The sequence below is a fragment of the Parus major genome, chromosome 27 (assembly GCF_001522545.3).
Source record: "Parus major isolate Abel chromosome 27, Parus_major1.1, whole genome shotgun sequence".
Lineage (NCBI taxonomy): Eukaryota > Metazoa > Chordata > Aves > Passeriformes > Paridae > Parus > Parus major.
The window spans coordinates 1,835,734-1,845,993 of NC_031796.1; the positions used below are offsets into that span (position 1 = coordinate 1,835,734).

At 53.0% G+C, this 10,260-nt stretch overlaps 2 protein-coding genes across 2 annotated transcripts in view; one reads left to right on the forward strand and one right to left on the reverse strand.

Moving 5' to 3' along the window:
• The window catches only part of EZH1 (enhancer of zeste 1 polycomb repressive complex 2 subunit), an 11,914-nt gene extending 1,697 nt beyond the window's left edge, over window positions 1-10,217 (reverse strand). The window contains exons 1-17 of the mRNA XM_015651103.3: window positions 9,664-10,217; window positions 9,187-9,315; window positions 8,783-8,902; window positions 8,169-8,289; window positions 7,313-7,486; window positions 6,337-6,439; window positions 5,908-6,071; window positions 5,044-5,135; window positions 4,303-4,477; window positions 3,674-3,870; window positions 3,182-3,273; window positions 2,602-2,642; window positions 2,059-2,184; window positions 1,371-1,549; window positions 780-875; window positions 349-430; window positions 137-217 (exon numbers count right to left, since the gene is read on the reverse strand). Of these exons, the coding sequence (XP_015506589.1) occupies window positions 137-217; window positions 349-430; window positions 780-875; window positions 1,371-1,549; window positions 2,059-2,184; window positions 2,602-2,642; window positions 3,182-3,273; window positions 3,674-3,870; window positions 4,303-4,477; window positions 5,044-5,135; window positions 5,908-6,071; window positions 6,337-6,439; window positions 7,313-7,486; window positions 8,169-8,289; window positions 8,783-8,902; window positions 9,187-9,315; window positions 9,664-9,780 (2,089 nt within the window). The 5' untranslated portion in view covers window positions 9,781-10,217. The remainder of the gene's footprint in view (window positions 1-136; window positions 218-348; window positions 431-779; window positions 876-1,370; window positions 1,550-2,058; window positions 2,185-2,601; window positions 2,643-3,181; window positions 3,274-3,673; window positions 3,871-4,302; window positions 4,478-5,043; window positions 5,136-5,907; window positions 6,072-6,336; window positions 6,440-7,312; window positions 7,487-8,168; window positions 8,290-8,782; window positions 8,903-9,186; window positions 9,316-9,663) is intronic.
• The window catches only part of LOC117245554 (basic proline-rich protein-like), a 2,409-nt gene continuing 2,027 nt past the window's right edge, over window positions 9,879-10,260 (forward strand). The window contains exons 1-2 of the mRNA XM_033520015.1: window positions 9,879-9,986; window positions 10,113-10,245. Coding sequence (XP_033375906.1) covers window positions 9,879-9,986; window positions 10,113-10,245 — 241 coding nt within the window. The remainder of the gene's footprint in view (window positions 9,987-10,112; window positions 10,246-10,260) is intronic.

The following is a 10,260-nucleotide window of genomic DNA, read 5'->3' on the forward strand; positions in this document are numbered from 1 at the left end:
CAGAGATACACAACATCAGAGATACACCAGAGATATACAACATCAGAGATACAACATCAGATGTGCAGCTGCAGCTAGGGCTGGAGCTCTTGCAGCACCATGGCCTGCCTGGCCCAGCTGGGCAGGGGGACCTCACCTTTCGCGTAGCAATTGGGGTTCACCGAGTGGTTGGCAAAGCGGATTTTATTTCCTTTGCGAGTAGCGTCAACAACAAAATCTATTTAAAAAGAAAAAAAAAAGAAACCATGGTGTAAAGCCAGGCCTGTCACCCAGGGAAGAGGTGGGCTGAGCCTGCCCACCTGGCCAGCAGCCCTGGCCTCTCCACCCCTGGCAACCTCAGGAAGTTACCATTGTTGAGGTTGAAGAGGAAGCTGGACATGTACTTGTCGTAGACCTTTCCTCGCCTGTCAGCCTCATCCTGTGAAATGAGCTGTGGAGGGAGATCACCTTGAGAGACTCAGTAGCTGAGGGCTGAGCCAAGTGCTCGCCTGCCTCCTGCTCTCCCTCCCACCTCATGGGCAGGAACTTGTCAGGGTTCCCGGGGAAGGGGTAGAGGCCAGAGCAGGGCTCTCAGGCAGCAGCACACACACAGCACGCCCCTCCACAGTGGAGGGCCAGAGGTACTGAGACATGACCCCAGATAGCACAAGGCTCCATCTCCAGGCCTGGTCAGAGAGAGCCCATGGGCACAGCCAAGCCAGGGAAGGCAGCTGACCCCACAGTCAAAGGAAGCTGTCCCACCACACGCAGTCCCTGCGTGCCTGGCCAGCAGCACTGACCTCCCCGCAGTACTCAGAGATGAACTCGTTCTTCTGCACAGCCTCCTTGATGAAAGTCCCCCAGCCAGCCACATCTGATGGGGCCAGCAACAAATGCTGGAACCAAAATGAAAGGAAATGAGCACAGCTGGCAGATACAGCACCACAGCAAACAGATCATGGGGGCAGAGGGGAGCCAGTGTCCACCCAGCATCTCCTTATGGTGACACACAGCTCCACACAGACTTACACCATTACTTGGAGCTGCACAAGACCTGACACACACTAATTTGTAACTTTCTCTGAATTTCCCTTTTTTTTAATGTGCAATTCCTTGCTCTGACCAGCAGAATTCAAGACTAAATCGTTCTCTAGAGTCACTTTATACACTCCCTTGCTCTCACCATTCCTCACGTAACTCCCATCTCCTGATTTTCAAATCCACAATCCCTACGCCAGAGTAAGTGTTACAGAGGCCCAGGGCAGAGCAGCTTCTTTTCCAGATTCTGGCACTCCAGCAGCTGCAGGGAAATTGCTTCCCCCCAACAGCAGCAGCAGCAGATGTGTGTCAGCTCTGCCCTGAGGCAGCCCCTGCCACGCTGCTGTCAATACCTTTTTGAGGCCTCGCTGGATGCTGCAGTTCTTGCAGGAGACCACCTTGCAGTCCCAGTGCTCTGAAGCTCCACAGGTGAGGCAGAGGTCTGGGTCACACTCCCGCACAGCCAGGTAGCAGGGGCACTGCTTGGTGTTGCACTGGGTCTTACAGCGGCAGCCTGGGAAGCGGTTCTGACCTGTAGCAACACAGACCATGGGTTTGCAGTGTGAAGTTTGGCAGAGAACACAGGGACCATGCAGGGTCTCTGCCCCAACTGCTCCTCCCCAGCCAGATCTTGCCCTGGCAGGCTTTGGGCAGGGACAGAATAAAGTCTGGCTGTTTTCTCCATTGCAGAGCTGGGAATGGAAGCCCAGACAGGAAAAACAAACATGGCAAAGCAGTGACCCAGCTGCCCACCCAAACTGCCTGAGGCACATCCTGCTCACAGGAGACCAGCAGCAGCACCCACAGAATACAGACACAGGGATGAGCACTAACAGGAGTGTCTCTCAGCTGCCAACAGCTGCATGGCAGAATAGAACCATTTCCTTTTGGACTTTAGCAGGCTGCTAACAGAACTGCTGTGGATGGGCAGAGCAGTGAGTGCAGGGATAAAGTAGCAAGCCCCAGCTATGCACCCTCCCTGTGCTCTGTGCCAGGAGAGCTGGCTGCCTTCCTGCCCAATAGTCCTTGACCTCTTCTTACAGTCAGGGTTGCACTGGCAGAACTTCTCACAGAAATTCTGAGTCATGATGCAAGGGCAGGAGCTGTCACAGGGATGCTCAGGGTGGTCACAGGGCTGGTAGTTGTACACCTGGGTTGGTGAATTATCTGGAACAAGAAGAGAAATGCCAAGATTGGAAACTGCATGTTGCAGCAAGGGCAGGGCTCTGGAGCCAAGAAGGTGCAAGCTGCCCATCTGCCTACATTGGGCAGGGAGGCTGGCAGCACTCAGCTCCCACAGGCACACATGGCTGTGCTCACTGACCACAGCCCAGTCCACAGCAGGGCTGCACACCAGCCCTCAGCCTCCCCTGGCTGCAGCAAACCCTGCTGCACATGCAGTGGATACTGGGACAGCCATGATGCCCCCAGCACCCCAAGGAGCCTGGCCAGGGGCAGGCACCCCCTCCACGCTGCTGGACCTGCCAGGCTGGCGAGCGGGACATGGCCATCCCACTGTGGCAGTCAGAGCTGGAGAACTCAACCCTCACAAACCTCCCAGGACACAGCCACAGCCAACACTACCTTTCTTCAGCTGGATCTTCCTGCAGTGTGCAGCCCACAGCCTGCAAAGGGAGCAGAGAAGGTTGAGGGGATGCATTTGCAATCAGGGAGAGCTGGCCAGCGCCACTCAGCACCTGCAGCCAGCACAGCAGAGATTGGCCTGGCAGATTCATGCATTAATTATCAGCAGCCACCATGAAGTGGAGAGAGATGAGAGTGATGCAGCTGCAGCAGAAGCTCTTTAAGTCAAACACCAGAGCCAAAATAATACTGGACACATTGGGATCAACACACAAAGTGGGTTACAAGTCAGGGAGCTGAGGCTGAGGCTTCTGTGAGGGAAGTGGCACCAGGACCAGCAGCCAGTGCTGCCCTATCCTCGAGCTGAGCCTGGGGCTGCAGGGCCACTGAGCCCCCAGGCAGAGCAGCAGCCCTGGAGCTGGGCCAGGGCCAGCGCCCAGCAGCAGCACCAGCAGCCCCATGTGACAGCAGGACGTGCACACAGATGGGAGCCAGATGGGGATTACCAGGAATGCGTTGGCACAAAAAGCAGCGGATCTGGTTGCATTTTAAGAACAAAACAAGCTTGTCCAACACTTGCCTGTGCTTTCTTTTCTTCTTCTGGGATGGATTCATTAACTCATTTGTTGGCAGTTTCGTTATAAGTGATTCCTTCACTGCAAACTGAAAGACCTACCGAAGAACACAAAAAGAAGAAACAAGTTCAGTGCATTGAAGTTGTTTTATCAAAAGCACAAGGACAATGTGAGTAAGCACAGCAAGGCTCCCAGGCATGGGCCCAGAGAGCAGCAGCTCTGCCCCATTTTCCTGCCTATGGCACACTGCCTCCTCCTGCCTGGAAAACCAGTGCTTGTACACCTGGCTGTGACACTGCACATGGGAGGGAACCCACAATACACACAGGGCTCACTCTGCCAACAGCAGCACTGCTGCACAGTAACACCCTGAACTCCAAAAGCACTGATGTGGCACCTTCCTCAGGGAGGTTTGTGGCAGAGAAATTAAACCAACAGGCAGTGGCTCTGGCCCTGGTCCCTCTCTTGCTGCTGCATTGCCTGCTCTGGGCACCCACCTGCTTGCAGGTCTTTGTCCCCAGCAGCCTGGCGATTGAGCAGAAGTTGTTGAAGTAGGTGCCATGGAAGACACGGAAGAGCGACTCCTCAGCTCCTGTCCACTCCACGGGCTCCTGTGGTGTCTCCACCGCAAACAGCTGGGAAGAGGCAGGGCTCAGCTTCTGCTTAGTCGGGGTTTGGCAGCGAGAGTTGGCCTCTGGCAGGAAAGGCAGATGTTAAACCAAACACATTCTGGAAGAAGGCACTTGGCCATGGTGATTTTGGGGTGAAGTGGTCCCCCCATAGTGCCCTGCAACCCTGCGCTGCACTCTCAGCTCCACACTTCTGCTTCTGGCCAGGCACAGTGCTCAGGAGCCAAGGGCTTGCTCTGGGCTTTGCAGGTCCCAGCAAAGCTCTTGCTTTGCCTAGCAACATTCCTCCTTCCTGGGAATCCCTTCCCAGTGAATCCCACAGCAGCAAGGGCAGGGCTGGTGTTGCTCAGGTTTGTTGGGAACACTGACTGCTAACTCCAAATTCTCCAGCTGTGCAGGAATCAGAGGGGAGCCTGGGAGAACTCCAGCTGCGAGGAGCTGCCTGCCCTCACTGCCCACACAGAGAGGAGAGGGTTGTCTCAGGACTGGCACCATACCCGAGGAGCTAGAGGCCCACTCATTGCCCGTGTCGCGGTCGCTGTCGCCCTCCCTGGTCTCGGTGACAGCCGGGGTGTTGGAGCAGGATGCGCCCACCACGTGGTGCCGCCGGCGGCGACGGCCTGAGCACTTGGATCGGGGGTTGTGCAGTGCAGCAAACTCCTTGGCTCCTTCCTGCAAGCAGAGCAGAAGACAAGACAGGTGGCAGATGACCAGGGAATGCAGGAAGGCTTTTCCACAGGCCCTGGGACAAGCCCTGTCCTGCCACTACCAAGAGCAGGTGGAAGAGGCTGGCCACATGTGGTCCCTTCAGCAAGTGCCAAACCCTGCCAGCTGCTTGTGTTGCAGGTTCCCATTTTGTTCCCTGTGTCATCACTGCCCATCAGCAGAGGCTCCCTGGGCCTGAATCCCCAGCCCACTCCTCTGGATCCTCCTGGCTTCTCGCTCTGCTCCTTTTTAACATGGGCTTAACTTCTCTAACACTGCACTGAATCCAGAGAAATCACCTGTCACACCATTTCCCATCTGCCAGCTCTGGAATTAGTCTTTGTTGGAGATCTGCTATAATAGGCATCTGGTAAGGTCTGCATTTGCATTCATGCTCCTCTGAATCCAACAAGGACCAGAATTAATTCTGAAAAAATCATCCAAGTTGTGAAAAAGATCCACAGAGCTCTGCAGAGCAGAGCTGGCCAGGGCACTTCTCTCATGCTTTCTAAAGCAGTGACACAGAAACATACCAGCCAGAGGAAACAGTCTGCGCCGCAAGGATCTGGCTCAATCTTGGTCTCTCTATTCTTTCGTTTGTACACATTAGGAGTAGCATGAAAAGCTGAAAAAGTAACAGTTATCTTTACTATTAGCATTCTCCAAGAGTCTCCTCCCACTCTGCAAGGGACAGGAAGCAGAAGCCTGTGTGCCTGAAGGTTCCCCTGGCAGCAGGGCCTGAGGTGACCAGACCTGCAGGGTAACCCTGCTCCAACCCACAACGGGGACCAGGCAGCTTGGGAAGGAGAGGCCAAAGGAGAAGGATCAGCTTTCACACTGAAACAAAAAGACCACGTCATATTAATATTATATATTTTAATAAATAATTCACTGGAAAAAAGTCCTGTGACTTCCCAAAGAAGCCCTTAGACCTGGAGAACAGCAGGTCCAGCAGCTAATCAGTATCCAAAAGGCTTTGGCAGGACCAACCGCAGGAACATGACTAAGACGAAGCTGTAAGTTCCAGGGAGGCAACAAAACACAGGGGCATGTCCAGACTTTGGCAGTGAAACATTCATGCCTTTCACTGACGAGCTTCTGCAAAGCAAGAGCAAAGTCTGGTGGCGGCAGGACTACTGCACAAACTGCCGGGAGCTCGGACGCGGCGTGCTGAGCGTGGAGAGGGGACGGCCACGCGCGTCGGTCTGCCATCCGTGGGAGCAAAGAGCGGAGCCATCTGTACAAAATGCTTCTGGGCACCTGTCAGCTCCTAAGGCCCCACTGCAAACTCATGAGGCACCACCCTCCAGAGACTCCAGCACGGACTAAGCAAGGTGTGCAGAGGAAAACTGAGGAGAAAGGGCTCTAGGGAAGCGTCCGGCTGAGATGGCACTTACGATGCAGAAAGCAGTCGTATTTGAAGCAGCGGCGGCAGAAGAGGGTGTGGAAGGAGTGCAGGGACTGCTCCCGCTGCACCGACTTGGCGCACGGCCCGTCGATGTTGGGAGTGCACTGCGGCGGCAGCACGTTGGGGTCTGACACCTCTGTGAGCTCCCGGTACCTGTTGACAAACACAAACACCCAGGGATGTGCTTTCCCCATTTGTGACAGCTTTACATGCCTGCATCACCATCCGGGCCCCTCGGGCTCTGGCCCAGCTAGCTGCAGGCCAAAGTGCAGTTTTTAACACTCAAAACACACTCTGCCCACACAGCCTGCAGGCACTGAGCTTTGTGGCCCAGCCAGCCCACAGTGCAAGGCTCTGAAACAAAGATCTCAACTATTGCTGAGAAAGGGAATAGACAACCAGTGCAGGGGTTTTCTACCTTTCTTTCATATCCTCTGGGAAGCCATACTCAGGAAACATGGAAGAAATAGCAGTGAATATCATGTCATTGGGGAACCTCTTCTTGGAACACTTCTTGTTACCTACAAAGAAGAGGAGACACAATTCTTCAGTCAAGCTGATGTGGATGGGTCTTTCCTTCTTGCACACAGCAGTTCCAGAGATGCTCAGGATTGTATTTTAAGACAGAAATGTAATTCAATGCAAAACAGATGAACCTTGTGTCCTGCAACCAGGCTGAGGTATTTCCAGAAGCAGTGCCTAGGCCACTTTCAGTGCAGCACGATGTACTGATGGAAGCACCATCTTTTCCTAAGCACTATTACTATTTATTTCTGCCAGGGCAGAACTTGCAGACAGTGCTTTTCTAGATCCAGGAAAGTGTTGGTGTTTATGCCACCTGCATCACTCCAGATCAGGGACAACGACAAAATTACCCAGCAGCATTCAGAAGGTCATCGAGGACACATGAAAATCCCACAAACCAGAACTTCCTCTAGGCAACAAGAGCTCCAGGTGGCACAGGAGAGGGAAGAGGAAGACTAATACATGGAAAGCAGGTCGGGAAGGGATTTGAAAATGTCCATCTCCCTGCCTCCCACAGAAACAGACCCACCCACACCTCCCTGACAGGTGCTTGCCAGACCAGCCCTTGAAAACATCCCGCAGCCTCTCACATAACACCCAGCTCTGCTAATCTCACCAGGAAGTGGGTTTTCAGATGACTCATATGAATTACTTTTCACCACACTTTCAGATGGTGATTTCTTCTCCTGTCCACAGCAGACAGTGAGAACAGACCATTTCCCTTCTGCCACAGAACTTATCACGCTGGAACTGCTCTTGGCAACACATTAGCAACCCAGTGATGGCAGGAGAGCAGTGCCCAGTGCTCAGGCTGGGCAGGACAGAAACACAACCAACATAATCCCCACTTCTCTGGGGGCCAAACCCACCTTCCACTGCGGTTCGCTTTCTTTTCCTTGTCACTGGAAGCTCCTCTTTTCCATCCTCCTGTTTCACCTCAGAATCATTGTGTCCTTCCTCTTCCTCATCCGAGTACTGATTCAGAGCATTCACCAGCTCCAGGAACACAGCATCACTGATGAGGACTGACCCTGAGATCATTTCTGAAACACACACAAGTGGGAGTGCCACCACCTTTCTCATTTCTCGCCATGGCAAACCACAAATCAACGTGCTCTGCTACCCACCAGAGCCTTTCTGGGTTTTTGGGTAGATGGGATTTTAGCTCTAGAGTCAGTAGTGGTGTATAGTTTTCAGCAATCTGGGGACAGGCCACACCAGTTTTCCCTGTCTTCCTCCCCCCTGAGCAATTTTATGATGGGGCAGACAGCGCTTTTCATTGATTAAACTCTTGGCTAAAGCAACAAGCAGAACAGGGTTGCTGAGCTACTCCTCTCTAGCACATTTTCAGCATCCCAGAGGACACCTGTGAATCCCTGTACACAGGAGGACTGGCTCCAGAGCACTCCAGGCATTAAAACAGAGTGAGATATTGAAAGGCAGGAATGTGCCCTTGTAAAGGACAACAACAAGCACCATCCTGTTTCCCTGCTCTGAGAGCTCCCACAGAAAAGCTGGTTGCTGCTGCCACCTTTTGACTTCTGAACTACTTGGATATGTTATTTTCAAGACACTGAATCACAGAACCATAGGAAGGTTTGGGTTGGAGGGGATCTTAAAGCTCATCTTGTTCCACCCCTGCCATGGACAGGCCACTAGACCAGGTTGCTCCAAGCCCCATCCAACCTGGCCTGGAGTGGACAGAGCTGGCTGCTCCCAGGTTACCTTCCTCTCCATGAACTTTCCCATCATAGTTATTAATAAGCTCTTCAATGAAAGTTTCATCTTCCTCCTTCACCTCGTCGCCCATGTAAGGGATATTGCACAGAACTGTTTCATCCTCCACCTGAAGAGAGATCAAACACAACTCAGAAAAGCAGTGTTTGCTGACCCCAATGGGGCTGTGCCCAAGGCTTTTCTGGTCCCTCAGAAACAGAGCAAAGGTTCAGATGTCTCATCACTGAAACATCAGTGCTATCCCACTGTAACCCAGAAAGAAAGGAAAGACCTGCCTAAGAAATAAAACTCTTCATATAAAGGGAAATAAAAATATTAGGAAAAAACACAAACAAACAAAATCCCCCCAAAAATATATTTAGTCCTCGAATCCTATGAAACAATGGTGACTCTGTCAAGAAGTCACGTGTAAAGGAGAATAGCTGGGTAGTGTGATTACAAGGCTGGCTTGTGGGACTCTACAAAACAAGCAACTAAAGCATCACTTTCCATCATCTCTCAAGCAGATGTTGACTGAAACAAGTGGGATGAAGAACCACAGTTGGGAAACTTGTGCAACAGTCAGACACTGACCTCACTGAGACCCCACACTTCCCACGTACCATGAAATTCTGCTGAAGAGGGGACCAGGAGTACATGATGGGCACCAGTGCCACTGTGTTCAGAGTCCTCATGTACAGTGTCTGGCTTGAAAATCCTGGGAAAATGCTCTCAACAGTGCACTGGAATACAAATACAGAGAAGGTCAGTGAGGAACCACCCTGGGAGGCTGCCATAGCCTGAGGAAAACTGAATTCAGAACAAACACAGAAGCCCCACATCCACTCTGTGGACTCCATCACAGGAAAAAGCCTTGGGGGTACTTTTTGTCCATTTCTGCATTCCAGAAGCGTGAGGCATGGCCTGACACTGACCTAGGACAGTACAGACTAAAACTCATCCACATCCCCACAGAGTCCTGGTTCCAGTCCCCACTTGCTGTTGCTCCCCCTTTTCCTCTGCACACCTGTTTCAGGAATGGGTGCCCGCTGACTGGCTTCATCAGCTGCACCGGCTGCACACGAAGCTTCTTCCAGTCTTCATTAAGGATTTGAGTCTTTTCATGAACCTTCGCAAAGTTGGCCACAAAGAGAGCCTGAAAGGAGAGAAAGGAGCTCTCAGACTTTTAAGGAAACCCACTGAGAACTCCCACAGCACTGAAAGGGTTCAGCAGGGAGATCCTGTAAAAACCAACTGGAAATGAGCTCTCTTGCTGCAGTTACACCAGTGCTTGTTCAATGGCCTCATGTGTGCGACAGCTGCTGCCCACATGGCTCAAGACAGAGCACGAGGACAAGTGGCATCTCTTCCTGTTGATCCAGCTTGCAAGTCAAGCACAATTTAGCAATTCACCTTGCTGACACCCTCTGGCACCATTCAGACACTATGAGCTGAAATGAAGCCCTTTTGGGGCATCTCAGCCCAGTCCTTGCTGTGGCTGTACCTTTGCTCCCATGTTTGCCTGGAACCTCTTGAGCTGCCGCAGACGCATGTACTCGGACTTTACTTTCCTTTTCCAGTACATGATACACTTGGATGTCGGAGGAGTGGTAATTTCCATTTTTCTGAAACAGTACAGAAAGAATATTAATAACAGAGAACTCAACCCCGAAAGAAGTGATATTAGAAAAACACCCCCGTGAATGGAAAAAACACTCTATGCATCATAGACTTAAACCAAGCAAAATAACGGCGTCGCTCTGCAGTGCTCCTGACTGCGGAACAGCCACAGCCGAAGCGCACGGACAGGCCCGGGACAGCAGCGAGGTTCTGCTGACCAGAACCGCTCGCTCCTGTCCCCCGAGCTCCCGGGGCAGCACGTGAGCCCGGGGGGTGCTGGGGTCCCCGCCCTCCCCCGGGACACGGCTCCGGAGAGCCGCGGGTCCACTCCAGCCGCCCTTCCTGCCGCTCCGGCCGGGCCCGAGCGCTCCCCGCGCCCGACAACCGGACCCGGAGAGAACCGAGACCGGCGGCGGCGCCGCCGGGCCGGGGGAGCGGGTCCGAGCCCGGCAACTCCCTGCCCCCGGTACCACGGGGACCC